This window comes from Physeter macrocephalus, chromosome 4, assembly GCF_002837175.3.
Source record: "Physeter macrocephalus isolate SW-GA chromosome 4, ASM283717v5, whole genome shotgun sequence".
In the NCBI taxonomy this organism is placed as follows: Eukaryota; Metazoa; Chordata; class Mammalia; order Artiodactyla; family Physeteridae; genus Physeter; species Physeter macrocephalus.
In genome coordinates this window covers 24,886,026-24,905,334 of record NC_041217.1, presented here as the reverse complement: position 1 = coordinate 24,905,334, position 19,309 = coordinate 24,886,026, and the positions used below count along the sequence as shown (strand labels likewise).

General features: G+C 34.7%; 1 protein-coding gene across 16 annotated transcripts in view; it reads left to right on the top strand.

Moving 5' to 3' along the window:
* The window catches only part of CDC42BPA (CDC42 binding protein kinase alpha), a 306,437-nt gene that overhangs the window by 190,565 nt on the left and 96,563 nt on the right, over window positions 1-19,309 (top strand). For all 16 annotated transcript variants that reach the window (XM_024130600.3, XM_055084055.1, XM_028488396.2 and 13 more), the window contains exons 13-15: window positions 1,986-2,228; window positions 2,481-2,591; window positions 16,021-16,268. In XM_024130600.3, the coding sequence (XP_023986368.1) occupies window positions 1,986-2,228; window positions 2,481-2,591; window positions 16,021-16,268 (602 nt within the window). The remainder of the gene's footprint in view (window positions 1-1,985; window positions 2,229-2,480; window positions 2,592-16,020; window positions 16,269-19,309) is intronic.

Below are 19,309 nucleotides of genomic sequence, written 5' to 3'. Positions count from 1 at the left end.
CTTTCTTTTGTGTTTCAGTTGAGTTTTTACCTTTCTTGAAATAATAAAGCATAATATGCTGAAAATGTTGCTTTTTTCTTCCATCTTCAGTATTAAAATGGCGACACAAAAATTCACCAGTTTTGATGTTTTTTTTAAAATGCATACTGTTATGACAGGTGTCACAAGAAAATCTAACAAAATTGTTTCAAATGAAGTTAAAGACAACTAAGCGCTACTAGAGCCATCTTACAGGAAAAACCAAATGAACCTTTTGGCCAACCCAGTATCTTAAACTGTTGCTCCCATACACTTTGAGGACCTTTAACTCTATTGCTTCTTCCCAACTACTGTGCTTTTTTGGACCAATATGTTAGTTGTGTCCTTTTTGTTTACTGTACAAATAAGACAATAATACAATCTTATATACAAGTTTGCTTACGTTCGTATTTGTGTTTACCAATTTCTTAGCCCTCCACTTCTCTTTCATTAGACCTTCCTTCTAAAATCATTTTTCATTTTCCTGAAATAAATATTTAGAGGTTCCTTTAAGTTCAGATCTGGTTGTGGTAAGCTCTGTCAATTTGTGTTTGTATGAATCTCATTATTTTTTAGCCTCATACTTCAAAAGTAATTTTTCTGTGTGTACAATTTTAATTATTATCTCTTTAAAAAATATGTCCTCCTGTTACTATTGTTACTTCTTTTTTTAAAAAATTTTTTATTTATTTTATTTTATTTTTTTGCGGTACGCGGGCCTCTCACTGTTGTGGCCTCTCCCGTTGCGGAGCACAGGCTCCGGACGCGCAGGCTCAGCGGCCATGACTCACGGGCCCAGCCGCTCCGTGGCATGTGGGATCCTCCCAGACCGGGGCACGAACCCGCGTCCCCTGCATCGGCAGGCGGACTCGCAACCACTGCGCCACCAGGGAAGCCCTATTGTTACTTCTTAGATGTCTGCTCTAATTATATATATTTTTTCCTTTTTGAGGATGGGGAATAGGTGATTTGTGTTTTTTCCCTCTGATTTCTTTTTTTTTTTAATTTTTATTTAATGTTATATACTTTAATTTTTAAAGTTTGTGGGTTTGAGTTTCTTCTTAATTTTCTTCATAAAGGTAGAGCTTTCTATATTGGTGGATTCATGTTTTTAATGTTAATACTTACGTTTTTTCATTTCTAAATGCTCTATACAATGTTTTATAAACAGTTTTTCATAGTCTTTTTGCCTCATCATTTTAAATAGTCTTTTGTCATTTTCCTATTTTTATGATTTCCTTTTATTTCTTCAAACATTTCATGTATAGCAATCTTATCAGTATCTGATAGTTCTAATATCCAGATACAATTGGGGTTTATTTTTATTGTTTGTAATGTTTGCTTGTGGTTGTTTGTCCTTTGGGTGTTTGGGAAATCTGTGGTTGTGAGCTCATATTTGTATGCTCTTAAAAGAAAAAAAAAATAGATATCATTGAGACTCTTTTCCTCAAAGAAGGTTTGCATTTCCTTTTGCTGGGAGGCAGGTGGTTCTACTGACCCAAGTCTACTTCAGCTCCTTCTAAGTTTCTCACTTTAATTAGCTTTTCTCTTTGCTGCTGGCCCATGAGTTAGTCTCCACATCAAATACAACCCTTGTTTTTATCATTTGTAATCATTTGACATAATTTTTTAAAATCTCGCAGATATCCATTAAATTTCACAATCTTTATCTTTACCATTGTATCTTGTATTCCTATACCTTTATTTGTTTATTTATTTATTGAAACTAAGGTACTGGAAGGTTAAATCAGTTATTCCTTTGCAGTTAGCATGTTAGCATAAGGAATTGAGAATATGAACAAAGCACCATGCTCCTAGTATCTGTTCAAAAGTAGTTCATTTCTTTTACTTTTGTTCTGAGGTGAATAATTTTGGCTCTTCTTGACTTCATGATAAATATTTTGATGGCCAAATTTGGTCCCTAGGGTGCAGAATTGGTAACTTATATTCTTTTTACAAAACTGTAGGAACTAGTCCAGGCTAGTGAACGATTAAAAAACCAATCCAAAGAACTGAAAGACGCACACTGTCAGAGGAAACTGGCCATGCAGGAATTCATGGAGATCAATGAGCGGCTAACAGAATTGCACACCCAGAAACAGAAACTAGCTCGCCATGTCCGAGATAAGGAAGAAGAGGTGGACCTGGTGATGCAAAAAGTTGAAAGCTTAAGGCAAGAACTGCGCAGAACAGAAAGAGCCAAAAAAGAGGTTAGTAGTCAGGCAAATTTGTAGTGCCCATGGGGTAGTGATTAAAGCTGCTTTTTCAGACTAGTGAAATAATATATATTTCATTCTTTAATTTTTGAAAAGAGGTTTTTTTTTTTAGTTTGGTAATAATATTTAATATGAATTTCAATATTTGAGTTATCTATCTTTTGCAAGGTAAATTCCCATGGGGAAACATTTTATTGGAGAAACAATTATAACCATGAAATCTTCTTTTTTCATTTTATTTTAAAGCTGGAAGTTCGTACAGAAGCTGTAGTTGCTGAAGCATCTAAAGACAGGAAATTGCGCGAACAGAGCGAGCACTATTCTAAGCAACTGGAAAATGAATTAGAGGGACTGAAGGTATTGTTTGATTTCATATTTATGAAGTTGAATTAATTTTCTCCCCTTTCTGCTTAACAGGACTATGTTATGTTCTCTTTTTGGTGTAGAGTGAAAACTAGCTATCCTTCAAACATAGTATTCTTAATTCTCATTCTTATCGATAGGAAGCTGGTATAGACTTCTTAATCATGCTGTAAGGAAAGGGAAGGCTGTATATAGTGGGGAGAAGAAATCTTTCAGGAAGGAGTTAAAATATTTATGAAGGGCTGCATACCTTGACAAGATCTATTGGTAATCTCATGGGAGGCAGGGTTAGATGTCCAGATCCTCTGTCTTGTTAAGTGACTTAGGAGAGGCTCAGAGGTAGCTTTGCAGATACTTCTGTTAAGTGGGATGAGATGATAATTGGCCTGGATTTAAACATCTCAGCAGAAGTGCTTAGCAAGGGAAATCTTTGTACCAGCTTGAGAGTTGGACTATCTGGTTTTAAAGCCTAGCCTCATCAGTTACCAGCTGTGTAACGCTGGACAAAACATTTAGTCTCTTTGGACCTTAATTTCTCATTTTTAAAACCCTATCTCACTGGTTTCATGTAAGGAGTACATATACGTGTATGTAAGCTGCCACATCATAAGTGGTCAGTAACTATTAGCTATAATAATAATATTATATATGTCAAAGTGAGAGAATTAGGATTAATTGACGTTGTATTTCTATAATACTAAATTATAATCTGAATATGATGTCTGCCTTTTCTTAACTCTACCCTTTGCATATCCCAATTCCTCTGCATTGTCTGCCAGCCACTACCTCCACACGCTCCTTGCGTGCCTAGTCTAGTATCTTATTCACCCAGCAAATACAAGAATGAAGTTGAATGTCATCTCAGGAAGTCTAAATATTTCTTATTCTCTGCTGCTATAGAATTTTGTTAATAACTTTACAGTAGCTCTTATTATAATTATTTATTCACAAAATGTCTCCCCACCTAAACTGTGACTTAGCTTATTGAAAACATAGATTGGTATATTATTTGTTTTGTTTTGATTAATCATGATTGCACAGTCTTGGTTAGCTTTCCAAAACAGAGATGTTTCTTCTATAAATAATCTATGTTTCTAGAGCAGGATTAGTGTATAGAAGTCACTACATTACCGTCTCAAATAACTTTCAGTCAGGGACCACTTTGTTTTCAGCACTATCTTAGGTGATTTTGGTAAACACAAGAATCACAAAGTGCACACTGTGGTTTGCATTTGAGGAAAGCGAAACTCAGATGAGTTTAGGATTTTATAGTCTTAAATGATAGAGTACAACTTAAAGCCAGGTTTTCTAATTCTTAGTACCATTCTGTCCACTAGTTAGATTTTTATTTTTTTCTGTAACAAACACTGCTCATTGAAAACTCTGAGTCACATGTGTTTACCTACATATCAGACACTCATAATCTCTTGTATCATTTACAGATTTGGGAAATTTGGGATAATAATAAAACTACCCAATAAATTAGTTAATGCATTTAAAATGCTTAGCCCATGGCCTGGCACAAAGTAAAGGCTCAATAACTGTGCTATTATTATTATCGTACTACTATTTCTTTAAGATATTTTCTAAAAGTGGAATTTCTTGATTTAAAGGTATACACATGTAAATTTTGAAACTTATTTTGGCCCCTTTAAAAGGTTGTAGGAATCTTTACTTCATTAAGAATACTCTTCAATAGAATTGAAGAGAAAAAAAGTTCTTGAATAAAAGTTAGAAACTTTAATACCCCACTTCCAAAAATGGATAGAAATGGATAGAACATATAGACAGAAGATAAATAAGCATATAAATGTCTTGATCAACAATATAACCAACTAGAGCTAACAGATACATATATAGAACCCTGCACCCAACAACGGCAGAATACATATTCTTCTCAAGTGCAATTAATACATTCTCCAGGATAGACCAGATATTAGGCCGCAAAATAAATCTCAATAAATGTAAAAAGATTGAGATCACACAAAGTATCTACTCCAGTCACAATGGAATGAAGCTAGAAATCAATAGCATAAGGAAAACAGGAATGTTAAAAAAAAAGTGTGGAAATGAAATAAGACACTCTTAACTGACCAGTGGGTCAATGAAGAAATCACAAGGGAAATTAGCAAATACCTAACTTTATATCTTACAGAACTAGGAAAAGAAGAGCACAGGAAACAAACCTAGCAGATGGAAGGAAATAATAAGAATTAGAACAGTGTTCAATAAAATGAGAACAGAATAATAATAATAAAGGGAATGAAACCAAAGTTCATTCTTTGAGAGATCAACAAAATTGACAAACCTTTGTCTAGACTGACAGAGAGAGGGAGGAAGGGAGAAAACAAATAACTAACATCAAAATGAAAGTGGATATTAATACCTATCATCAGAAAGAAAAAGGATTATAAGAGAATACTGTGAACAACCTTATGCCAACAAAGTAAATAATCTAAAAGAAATGGACAGATCGAGAAGCACACAAATTACCTAAATGCAAGACAAAATAGAAAGTCTCAACAGACTTAACAACAGGCAAAGAGATTGAATTGGTAATAAGAAACCTCCTGACAAAGAAAAGCCCAGGACCGGATAGCTTCACTAGTGAACTGAACCAAACTTTTAAGGAAGAATTAATACCAATTCTTCTTAAACTCTTCCACAGAATACAAGAATAGGGAACACTTCCTAACTCATTCCATAAGGCCAGCATTGCCATAATACCAAAACCATATGAATAATATCACAAAAAAAGAAAATTACAGACCAGTATTCCTAACGAATATAGACGTATGAATTCTCAACAAAACACCAGCAAACCAAATCCAAAGCCATATTAAAAGGATTATAAACCATGGCAAAGTGGGGTTTATCCCAGGAATGCAAGGGTGGTTGACTGTAAGAAAATAAATTAATGTAATACATCACATTAAAAGAACCAAAGGGAGGGGGGACCACATGATCATCTTAATTGATGCACATAAGTCATTTTACAAAATTCAACATCCTTTCATGATACTGAGATGAGTCTGGTTTTATTATTTGGTGTTTTGATCAGGTTTTGTTTCAGGGTTATCTTAATTTTATATAAAGTAAAGCTTTCTTTTTTTCTCTGTGCTCATAGAAATAAACTCTTCTTTGAAATCTGAAAAAATTATCTTGTAACACATTCTTTGTTATTACATAGTAGCTTCTCAGTGCTTTATTTTATTGGTGATTTGAGACAATTTGGTCACTTATATTTTTCCAGTAAAAATGTCTTTCAAACAGATTTTCAAACTTACAAGTTTGAATACCTTACATAAATTTAATAATTCCCTTGGAAACTTGAAAAGAAGGGGAATTACCTATTAGTATAGTTTATATTATTTCATATATTTATAATTACCTTCACACTATAATTCTTTTAAAATTTTTCTTCTCTTTTCTGTGGTAAATATTTTTGCACAGAATATGCTTAATCTGTGTTTTGCCTGCTGTAGTCTCTGCTATATCTTTAAACCTTTGATTGTAAAATAAAACACAAATACAAAGAAAAAAAGAAAAGAGAGACAAGACACTACTAATATCAGAAATGAAAGACAGGACATCAGGATGCAACCCATGTACATGAAAAGGCTAATAAAGGAATACTATGAACAATTAATTCTTTGCCTACAAATCTGATAACCTAGATGAAATGGACCAATTCCTTCAAAGACACAGCTCCCATAACTAACCAAGGAGAAATAAATAATCTGAAACAGCTCTATCTGTTAAAGAAATTGAATCAATAATTAATAATCTTCCAGAACAGAAAGCACCAGGCCCAGATGTATTCACTGGTGAATTCTACCAGACATTTAAGGAAGAAATCATGACAATTCTCTACAGTTGCTTTCAGAAGATAGAAATAGAGGAAATACTTCTTTTTTTTTTTCTTTTTTTTTTTTTTTGCGGTACACGGGCCTCTCACTGTTGTGGCCTTTCCCGTTGCAGAGCACAGGCTCCGGATGCACAGGCTCAGCGGCCATGGCTCATGGGCCCAGCCGCTCTGCGGCATGTGGGATCTTCCCGGACTGGGGCACAAACCCGTATCCCCTGCACTGGCAGGTGGATTCTTAACCACTGTGCTACCAGGGAAGCCCGGAAATACTTCTTAACTCATTCTGTGATGCAAGAATTATGCTAATACCAAAACCAGACAAAGACATTACAAGAAAAGAATGCTACAGACCAATGTAGAAAGCCTCATAGACATAGGTGCAAAAGTCCTCAAAAAATATTAACAAATTGAATCCAACAATATATAAAAAGAATTATACACCACAACCAAATGGGATTTCATCCCATATACCCAAGGCTGGTTCAGCATTTGAAAGTGAATTAATATAATGCATCATTGATGTGATAAAAATCACCTGATCGTATCAGTAGGTACAGAAAAAGCATCTGACAAACTCTAATGCTCATTCATGATGAAAACTCAGTAAACTAGGAGTAGAGGGGAACTTCCTCAACTTGATAAAGAATACCTATCAAAAAACCTAAAGTAACATCATACTTAATGGCGAGAATCTTAAAGCTTTTTCATTAAGATCAAGAACAAAGCAAGGATTTTTCCTCTCGCTACTCCTTTTCAACATCATGCTGTATGTCTTAGCAAATGCAATAGGACAAGAAAACAAAAAAGAAGTATACAGATTGGGAAAGATGACATAAAATTGTCTTGGTTAGCAGATGATGTGATTGTCTATGTAGAGAATCAAAAAAATTAACAAAAAAACTCCTGGAACTAATAAGGCATTTATAGCAAGGTTGCAGGTACAAGATTAATACACAAAAGTTGGTCACTTTCTTATATACCAACCATGAATAAGTGGAATTTGAAATTTAAAACTCAGTACTATTAACATTAGCACCCACAAAAATGAAATATTGAAGTATAAATATACCAAAATATGCATAAGATCTGTATGGGGAAAACTATAAAACTCTGATGAAAGAAATCAAAGAAGAACTAAATAAATGGAGAGATATTCCATGTTCATGGATAGGAAGACTCCGTATTAGGTGTCTTATAAGATGTCAGTTCTTCCCATCTTCAACTGCAGATTTAATGCAGTGCAAGTCAGAATTGCAGCAACTTCTTTTGTAGGTATCAACAAACTAAGCCTAAAGTTTATATGGAGAGGCAAAGACCCAGAATAGCCAACACAATAGTGAAGGAAAAAAAACATAGCTGGAATACTGACTTCAAGACATATAAAACTGCAATAATCAAGACAATATGTTATTGGCAAGAGACTATACAGATAAATCATCTTTGACAAAAAAGCAAAGGCAATACAGTGGAACAAAGATGTACTTTTTAACAAATAGTGTTAGAAGAACTAGACATCAATGCAAAAAAAAAAAAAAGAAAATTGAATCTAGACACAGAACTTACACCCTTCACAAAAATTAACTCAAAATGGACCACAGACCTAGACGTAAAACACAAAACTATTAACACTCCTAGATGATAACGTAGGAGAAACCTAGATAATCTTTGGTATGGTGATGACTTTTTACTTTCAGCACCAAAGGCACAATCCATGAAATAAAGAATTACTATGCTAGATCTCACTGAAATTGAAATTTTCTGGACTATGAAAGTCATGGCCAAGAATGAAAAGACGAGACACAGACTGTAGGAAAATGCACATACCTGATACAAAACTGTTATCCAAATATTCAAAGAATTCTTAAAACTCAATAAGAAAACAAACAACCGCAGGGTTGCATGACCAACATGTCGTAATTAGTTGTGTTCCTATGTCAGCAATGAACAATCCACAGTGAAATTAAGAAAGCAATTATAGTTACAATAGCATCTAAAAGAATGCCTTGGAATAAAATTAACCAAGAATATTGTGCACTGAAAATTATAAAACGTTGCTGAAAGAAATTAAAGGGTACCTAAAATAAAGAAAAGATATCCCATGTTTATGAATAGGAAGACTTAGTATTGTTCAGATGTAGTTTTACCAAAAGTGATGTACAGGTTCAATTCGATCCCTATTATCAACAGCCCCTTTTGCAGAAATGGAAAATATGAGCCTCAAATTCATGTGGAATTGCCCCAAATAGCCAAAAAACTTGAAAAAGAAAGCCAAAGTTAGAAGACCCACACTTCCCAATTTCAAAACTTATTACAAAATCACAGTAATAAAAAGAATATGACACTGGCATAAGAATATAGACCACTGGAATAGAATTAAGAGTCCAGAAATAAACTCATGTATCTATAGCCACAATTGATTTTTGACATAGGTACACATAGGTACTAAATCTGTTCAGTATGGAAAGAATAGTTCCTTCAACTCATGTGCCAGACAGCTGGATTTCTGCATGTAAACAAATGAATTTGGACCCCTACCTTACACCATATTAAAAAATTAACTCAAAATGGATCAACAACTTATATATAAGAGCTACAACCATAAAACTCTTAGAAGAAAACATTGGGGTAAATCTTCATGACCTTGAGTTTGGAAGTAGATTCTTAAGTCACAGAAAGCATAAGCAACAAAACAAAAAATGGATAAATTAGACTTCATCAAAATAAAAACTTATTTGTATTACATCAAAGGACATTTTTAAGAAAATGAAAAGATAACCTAAAGAATGGAAGAAATCATTTGTAAATCAAATATCTGATAAGGGTTTGATATCCAGAATTTATAACGAACTCCTACAACTTAACAGAAAGATAAACTGCCCAATCAAAAAATGGGCAATAACTTGCATAGACATTTCTCCAAAGAAGATATATTAGTAGCCAATAAGCACATGAAAAGATGTTCAACATCATTAATTATTAGGGAAATGAAGTTAAAACCACAAGATACCACTTCATACCTACTAAGATGGCTAAAATTAAAAACAAAAACAAAATAAGTGCTCGCAAGAATATGAAAACAATTGGTGATTCCTCAATAAAAGTAAACGTAGAATTACCATATGACCGAGTAATTCAACTCCTAGTTATATACCCAAAAGAATTGTAAGCAGGGACTTCAAACAGACTCTTGTATACCAGTGTTCATTAAAACATTAGTAAAATAGCCAAAAAGGTATAAACAACCCAAGTGTTCATCAACAGATAAAGAAATAAAATGTGGCAAGTACATATAATGGAAATTATTCAACCATAAATGGGGTGAAGGTCTGATACATCATGCAACATGGATGAATATTGAGAACATTATGCTAAGTGAAAGAAGGTAGATGAAAGGGGACAAATATTATTTGATTCTACTTATATGAAATATCTAGAATAGGCAAATTCATTGAGCTAGAAAGTGGAATAGAGATTACCAGGGGCAGGGTAGAGGGGATAGTGGGGTGTTTATTCCTTAATGGTTGTAGAATTCTCTTTGAGAAGATGAAAAAGTTTTAGAAATTACAGTGTTGATGCTTGCACAACATTGTGAATGTAATACCACTGAATTGTACATTTAAAATGGTTAAAATGGCAATTTTTTGTTATATATGTTTTACCACTTTAAAATAATTAATGTAGTATACCAAAAGCTATTGAATTGTTCACTTTAAATGGGTCAATAGTATGGTATGTGAATTATATCTTAGTAAAGCTGTTTTCTTGGTTAATATTTTGTTTTTCAAACATTAATACAGCTATCATTTCTTGTCTGGATAAATATGTAATGTTCTGTCTGGTTTTCCTGGGGGTTTTTTCCCCCTAGTTGAAAAAAATTTGTTCTTCATATTGTAGTCAGAATAGTAGTTTTAAAGTCTTTTAGTTTTGTGCTTAAAATCCTTTCATGGTACCACTGTGCGTTTCAGAAGAGGCTCAAACTTTGTAACATAGCTTTTACCTTATGAGGTCCTTGCTGTTCGAGATTTTAACTTACTATTTGGGTTTCCCTGCTCATACATCAGGTTTTCTCTAGTATCTAGACTTTTGTATATGTTGCCAGCACTATTCTACGCTCAGGTCTCAATTTAGATATAACTTCCGCTGGGTATCTTTCCTTCTATGGTTCTTCCTTCCACTGGGCCCTCTCCTCCCTGTTAGATATACCTCCCCTCTCCCCTATTGACTTTACTTGAGAAAGGCTGTTTTTTAAAAAAAGTACTTTCCAATTGTTGCGGTCATATACCACAGGAGTTTTTTTACCCCACTGTATTAGTTTGCTAGGGCAGTTGTTACAAATACCCACAAACTGGGTGGCTTAAAAAACAGGAATTTACTGTCTCAATTATGGCAGTAGAAATCTGAAATCAAGGTGTTTGCAGAGTTGGCTTCTGATGGTTTGCTGGCAGTGTTTAGCGTTCCTTGGTTTGTAGATGTATCACCCTGATTTCTGCTTTAATCTTCATATGATGTTCTCAATGTGTGCATGATTCTGAGTCTAAATTTCTTCTATTTATAAGGATACAGTCATATTGGATTAGGGCCTACACAAGTGACCTCATTTTAAGTTGATTACCTCTGTGAAGGCCCTATTTTTATTTTCTTTTTTTTTTCAGGCTTTTTGAAGTACAAATGACAATTTAAAATTGTATGTATTTAAGGTGTAAAACCTGATATTTAGATATATGTATACATCGTGACATGTTTACCACAATCAAGCTAATTAACATGTCTATCACCTCAGTTACCTCCTTCCTTCTACCTTCCCTCTCTCCCTCCCTTCCTTCCTTCCTTCCTTTTTTTTTGGCTAAGAATATTTAAGATCCACTCTCTTAGCAAATTTCCAGTACGCAGTACAGTATTGTTAACTGTAGTTATCCTGCTTTACATTAGATCTCTAGAATTTATTTATCCTACATATCTGAAATTTGTGCCTTTTGACCAACACTTCCCCATTTCCCCTACCCCCTCAGCCCTTCGCACCCACTGTTCTACTCTCTGCTTCTAAGAGTTTGACTTTTTTAGATTCCACACATAAGTCAGATCATGCAGTATTTAAAGCCCTAGTTCGAAATATGGTCACATTCTGAGGTACTGGTGTTTAGTGCTTCAACATATGAATTTTGGAGGGACACAATTCAACCCTTAACCCTTATATTTCACTTGAGAGTGTGATATAAGCTTTTTCTCTGTTTCATTATTATGTGATTGTCACAAACATAATTTTAATGATTATAGAAGAATATCCACTTAGCCAATTTCCTACTGTTAAATACACTTGGCCCTTCATATCCACAGTTTCCACGTCTGCAGATACAGAGAGCCCTGTTTGGGGTGGTGTGGGGGAGAAAATTCCAAAAGGCAAAATTCGAACTTGCCATGCCCTAGCAACTTTTACATAGCATTTGTAGATGATTTAAAGTATTTGAGAGTATGTTATGTGCGAATACTACTCCATTTTATATATGGGACTTGAGCAATCGTAGATTTTGGTAATGGAGGGTGGACAGACCTGGAACCAATCCCCCCAAGCTGACTGTATTTATTTTTCACTTTTGCAGTATAATAATTGCCATGGACCCTTTTGTTCACTTCTTTTAGAACAGATACCTGGAAATGAAGTGGTCAGATCATTTTTAAGGCACTTGATACATGACACAAATTTTTGCAAGTATGAGAGGCATTTCTTGCTTTCTTAGTAGATCATTTATTTTTTTATTTTTATTTTTTTGCTGCTTCAAGTGAAAGTTTTGTTTTGTTTTGTTTTAGCATCTTTATTTTTTATTTTTTTTAACACCTTTATTGGAGTATAATTGCTTTACAATGGTGTGTTAGTTTCTGCTTTATAACAAAGTGAATCAGTTATACATATACATATGTTCCCATATCTCTTCTCTCTTGCATTTATTAATCATATTTTCTCTTTGTGAATTATCTCTTTAAGTCATTTGCCCATTTAATTTTGTAGTCTTAATGTTTTTCTTATCAATTCTTATAAACTCTTTGCATAGTAAAAATTGGACTGTTTATCTTCTCTGCAACTGTTTTAGTTTTACCAGTTTATCATTTGCCCTTTAATTTTGGTCTTGTTTCTTTTTCAAATTATAGATGATTTGTTTTTATTTTCCTCAATAGTTCTTCTATTGCTTCGAAGCTTGGCTTGTCCTTCTTTTTTCAGAGTTTGCTAAATACGTAATTCTGCTTTTTCCTGGATGTTTCTATTGGGTTTAAAGATATTTAGTTCTAATCCATTTGGAGTTTGTTTTGCTAAATGGTATGATATGAGAATCATTTTTTTCTTTAATTGCTAGCTTGTGGTTTCAATTCCATTAATTAATCACTGCTTTCCTCAGTGATTGACAGTATTTCACATATTGAATTAAATTATTTTGGGGAGATCTGTTACACTGATACTTTATTAAAGATTTATAGTAGGGACTTCCCTGGTGGTGCAGTGGTTAAGAATCCGCCTGCCAGCGCAGGGAACACGGGTTTGATCCCTGGTCCGGGAAGATCCTACATGCCGTGGAGCAACTAAGCCTGTGCACCACAACTGCTGAGCCTGCGCTCTAGAACTCGTGAGCCATAACTACCGAGCCCGCGTGCCACAATAGTGAAGCCCGTGTGCCTAGAGCCTGTGCTCCACAGCAAGAGAAGCCACTTCAATGAGAAGCATGTGCACCACAATCAAGAGTAACCCCTGCTCGCTGCAACTAAAGAAAGCCCACATGCAGCAACGAAGACCCAAGGCAGCCAAAAATAAATAAATAAAAATAAATAAATTTATAAAAGAAAAAGAGTCCACCTGCCAATGCAGGGGACACGGGTTTGATCCTTGGTCTGGGAAGATCCCACATGCCGCGGAGCAACTAAGCCCGTGCGCCACGACTACTGAGCCCACGGGCCACAACTACTGAAGCCAACGTGCTCTAGGGCCCGTGTGCCGCAACTACTGAGCCTGTGTGCTGCAACTACTGAAGCCTGTGCGCCTAGAGTCTGTGCTCTGCAACAAGAGAAGCCACCACAATGAGAAGCCTCCGCACTGCAATGAAGAGTAGCCCCCACTCCCTGCAACTAGAGAAAGCCCACGTGCAGCAACGAAGACCCAATGCAGACAAAATATTTTTTTAAAAAAATTAAAAAGAAATTTATAGTATATGTTAACATCTGAAAAGAACATTACCCTCTCTCTTTCTTTACTCTGTGCTTTTTCAGGATTTTCTTTGGTATTTTTACCAGTTTATTTTTGCCTGTGTGCTAGAACATTTGTCTCCATCTCTCACCCAGTATTACCTCCCACATTTAAAATTTTTAAATTAAATTTACAGGGAAGATAATTTAAGAAACATTGAATATATGTACATTCAATCTTCCCTTTCAAGTACTTGGTATTTTTCTATATTGTCTTCTTTAAATCTTTTATAAAGACTTGTAGTTTTTTCATATAATTCACACAAATTATTCACTGTTGTTATTACTTGTGTGTATTAGTTGCTGGTGATTTTTGTTGGATCTATTAAAAACAAATGAAAATTTTTTATTAATGAAAATTTTTACTATTATTGCTTATTCTACTGTCTAGAAGTACTGTGTGATTTATATTTATCTAATATGCAGTTGTTTTACTCAGCTTTATCAATTCCAACACTTTTCAGTGGATTTATTTGCATTTTCTGAGCGAACAGTTATATTAAGTGGAAATGATCATGATTTTCAACTATTCATGTTTTGTAACTATTTCACATGTTACTTAGAATATGTAAAATCTAATATTAAATAAGAGAGATAATGGAAGACATCCTTTTTGTTGTTATTATTCCTGGATGTATCTGGTGTTTCACTAGAAAGTATTATTTTGTCTGATAGCTTGAAAGAGGTTATTTCTTAAGAGAACTACTGAACTCTTTTTTTGTGTGTGTGGGACTTGGGGTAGTATTTTGGAATTGGTATTAGATTTTATCAAATACTTTTGGGCAGGGGTACTTACAGAGATTATCACATGGAGTTAATTTAATTTTTGCCCAGTTATTAATGTTTGCTAATATTAAATTACCTTCAATACCTGTAATAAAACTTGTTTTTCAGTAGATTGTTCTGTTTTTTACCTATGGTTTAATTTTGTTTCTCAGCATTTTATTTGGCTTTTTTACGTTCTTATCAATTAGTGACATGAGTTTATAACTTTTTTTGGTGGTATCTTTGTGAGGTTTTGATTTCAAGGTAATTTTTGCTTGAAACTTCTAGTACATCTACTGCTATCACAACAGACAAACTATACTAAAGTGAGCAGCAAACTAAAAGTGTTCTTTAGGTGATTAGAAAAATGAAAGAGTAGTACGATAAGTGGTTAGTGCTGCAGATGTTGATTTAGGCACCATTTTCATGAAGTTGCATAAGAGCAAGAACATGACTTGACATGGCTCTTCCCAGTTTCCACCAAGCTTTGCATGTCAGGCTGACTCAGAAACCACTGGAAAATCTGGGTCCTGCATATGGTAGGCACTTCATAAGCAGTTTTGAGTAAATGGTTAACATTACAGTGACTATCCCAGAAACATTTCTCAGGCCCACGTTGATGCCTATTATAGACCTCAAATGTGAAGAAGCTAGCATAGTTTTCTTTGGACTTTAAATCAAGGACTGTTACTAGTTTTCCTGCCCTTAATACTGACTTCAAAAAAGGATACAGTGTCCTCCAGATCTGGATTCCTTGTCACTAAACATAAGCTTATAGGTTCTTTGGGTTTTAAAAGTTTTATTGTGGGATCACCTGGGAAAATAGCATGTAACAAGGTAATAGAAAAGTTACTCAGGAAAAAGCTCAGGAAATCTTATAGTCATAACCTCTGTATGCTTCTGTTTACCTTAGCTACTACCTGGAAGAACCTTTCTCACTGATACCAAGAGTGTATTTCAACCTCATTTCTAAAAAAGATGTCTTTCAACCAAATTTCCCCTTCTTAAAGCCCTACCTAAATGTGAAGAGGTGTATCATTTTTTTCTAGAATAGATACATAGATGTTAGATTATTGCCATTTCTTCCCAGACCACTGCAGAAGCCTTCTTTCTCCCTTTTCTTTTTGTGCATTCTAGCTCTACCACTCCTTCCCCAATTTAATCTTTTAAAGACACAAATGTATTTATAACCTTTTATTAGTTCCACATCAGAAATAGGATGCAGTTAGATTTTTCCTTCACTCCATACACCAACAATATTATATATACATTAGATATTTAAATGTAAAACAATTATATAAGTACCAGCAGAAAATACAGATAAATATTTAATCTTGGTGTGAAGAAGACTGTAAAATACAGCAATAAAGGAATACACACTTAGAAAAATATTGGCAACATATGGCATGCAAAAGGTTAATAGCCTGCATAAAGAATTATTTTTATGTAATAATATACAAAAATAATATTCAGTTATATGAACAGTTCTTTATATTGTAGAAAGAGTTGTTAGTTGATATTTTATTATTCTTACAGATTAATCTTTTATTATTACTTCTGTAGAAAAAACAAATTAGTTACTCACCAGGAGTATGTAGCATAGAACATCAGCAAGAAATAACCAAACTAAAGACTGATTTGGAAAAGAAAAGTATCTTTTATGAAGAAGAATTGTCCAAGAGAGAAGGAATACATGCAAATGAAATTAAAAATCTGAAGAAAGAACTACATGATTCAGAAGGCCAGCAACTTGCTCTCAACAAAGAAATTATGATTTTGAAAGACAAATTGGAAAAAAACAGGAGAGAGAGGTAAGATTCAAGTTATTTACTCCTGTAATAATTATTTATTGAATACCTGTTCAGTGTTAAGGACTGGAGATACATAGGCAATAAACATATTCCAGTCCTCAAGAAGACCAAAGTCAAGATTGGTAAATAGAAAATTATATTACAGCATCATAGGAAAGCAAATAGGATAAGTATAGGAACACCCGTAGAAGAGGCACAAAAGATAACTCTGGTGTGTCTAGGTTTTTTGGACAAAATTATTTCTGAGTTAAGACCAAAGATATAAGAAATATATAGCTGTGGAAGAGTGTCCAGGCAAAGGTTAGCAGAATTTGCCAAGATCTAGAGGAAAAGGGTAGCATGGCACATTCAGAAAATGAAAGCTGTTCATTATGGTGGAAGCATAAAAAGAAAGATGAGTGGTGAGAAATGAGACTAGAAAGGAAAAGAGTCGTAAGACCATTGAAGGAAAATTACATGATTATATCAATATTTATATTTTTGAAAGAACCCTCTTGCTACTGTTGAGAGAATGGATTGGAAGGAGCAGACTGCAGATAGTAATCTAGCTGTGAGAGATGAGGGGGCTGGACCTTAGATATGATAGTGAAGATGGAGAGAAGTTTATGGATTCAGAGGGTCTACCGAGAAGACAGAACCTGGATGACATGATAACCAGATATGAGAAATTAGACGCAGGAGAAATTATCAGTGATACTCAAGTTTCTAGGTTTTAGGTAACTGAATGTATGTTATTGTCATTCTCAACTTATATTGGAAGCCTAAGTTTAATTCAGTTTGGTCTGTTCGTTCAGCAAAATTTTTTAGAACCTGCTATGTGAAAGCACTGCTGTAGGCCCTGGAGGCATAACAGTGAACAGATAAAAATTCTCTCTCCTTATGGAGCTTTCCTTTAATTATGGTGAAAGACTATAAGCAAAATATAAATGAAATAAGTAAAATACAGAATATATAGGTAATGATATAGGATAGGTAATATATAGGTAATGATAAATTCTAAGAACAAAAAATAAGGCAGTGGATGGGGGCTATGTGAAGCATTAAGGGGGAAAATTAAATTTTATATATATATATATGAATGAAATAACCAGGGAAAATTATACTGAGAAGGTGATTTCTCAGTAAGGACTGAAGAAAGTGGGGGAGATATCTATACAGATGTATGAGAAGAACATTTTACATGAGGAGCAAGAAGTCTTAAAAAAAATAATGGGGAGACAAAACTATGGAGATAGTAAAAAGATCAGTGGTTGCAAGGATTGGAGGAGGATGGGATGAATAGGCAGGGTACAGAGGATTTCTAGGGCAGTGAAACTACTCTGTATGAAACTGTAATAGGGGATATATGTCATTATACAACCAAATGTAAATTGTGACGTTTTAGTGATAATGATGTGTCAAATGTAGGTTCATCAGTAGTAACAAACACACCACTCTGAGTATATGGGCCATCTCTGTATTTTCCTCTCAGTATTGCTATGGACCTAAAACCTTTCTAAAAAATAAAGTCTATTAAAATAATAATCTTAAAAAAGAGGCCAATGTGTATGAAGCAGAGTTGAGGGGAAAGGATAGTGAGAGGTACGTATGAGAGGTAATGGGGGCCAGATCATGTAAGGCTTTGTAAGTCATGTTCAGTGACTTACAATTTTTTAATCTCAGTAAAACCATGGCAGGGAAGCATTGCAGGATTTTGAGTGGAAAATGGACAAATACTGACTTGTGTTTTAACAGGATTATTCTGACTACTAGATTAAGAAAAGTCTGAACTAGATAAGAGAAAAAGCAGGGAAACCATTTAGAAGGCTATTGCGATCATCCAGGCAAAAGATAATGGTGGATTGGGCCTAGGGTGGTGGCAGAATTGGCTGTGAAAAATGTTCGAATTACGATTTCTTTAAAAGGTAAAAATAATGATATTTGCTGATAGACTAGATATCGGGTAAGAAAGAAAGAGGAAAAATCAAGGATGATGCTACAGTTTTGGGCCTTAGCAATTAGGAGAATATAGTTACCATTTAGAGAGGAAAACTACAGAAGAAGCATTTTGGGGATGGGACTATCAGGAGCTCACTTTAAACAAATTATGTTTGAGGTGCTTTTTAGGCATCCAGGTGGAAATGTCAAGTAGGTCATCATACAGACTAGTCTGGATTTCAGGGCTAGAGATAAAATCCTGGGAGTATTTATCATTCACATGATATTTAAAGGGGTGAGACTATATGAGATCACTTAGTGAATGAATATAGATGGAAAAGAAGTCCTGGGACTGCAACCTGGGGCACTCCAATCTTTAGAAGTTTGGAAATGAGGAAGAAACAGCAAAGTGGAGAGAGAAAGAGCGGTAAGAATGATAGGAAGATGACCAGGCAAATTTGGTGTCCAAATTTGGTGTTATGATGAATGCATATCAAATCTGTCTACATGTTAAATTAGATGAGGTCTAAATCAAATAAGATGAGGACCATGTAATTGATAGTTGAGTTTAACAATATGAATGTCACTGGTGACTTTGATAAGAACAATTTCAGTGGAACAGTAGTGGGCAGAAACCCCATAATGGATCCAAAGGCTTGAAGGAGAGCAATTGTAAGAGCAAGCAGATAATAAAAGCAACGAGATAATAACTGGAGGAGAAATTTATCTCAGAAATAACACCATGCTTGTAATCTGATAGAAAGTACCAGTAGATGATTCAGGACAGAGAGGAGAAAAGTGTACTTGAGCAGGCGCATAAGCAAAGAGCAACCTTAGCTACGTTTTTCTCCTGTAATAAGAGAAGAATAAATAGAGTGTATGATCACAGGGAAAGGTACGTGGGGTGTTGGGAACTTGTTTTTCTGTTGTTAGGGTTGGGCTTGTTGAATTTGAGGTGCTTGGGAGACAACTTTTGGGAGATATCAAGTCAGCATTTTTTTTTTTTTTTTTTTTTTTTGGTGGTATGCGGGCCTTCCTCTGTGGTGGCCTCTCCCGTTGCGGGGCACAGGCTCCGGACGCGCAGGCTCAGCGGCCATGGCTCACGGGCCCAGCCGCTCCGCGGC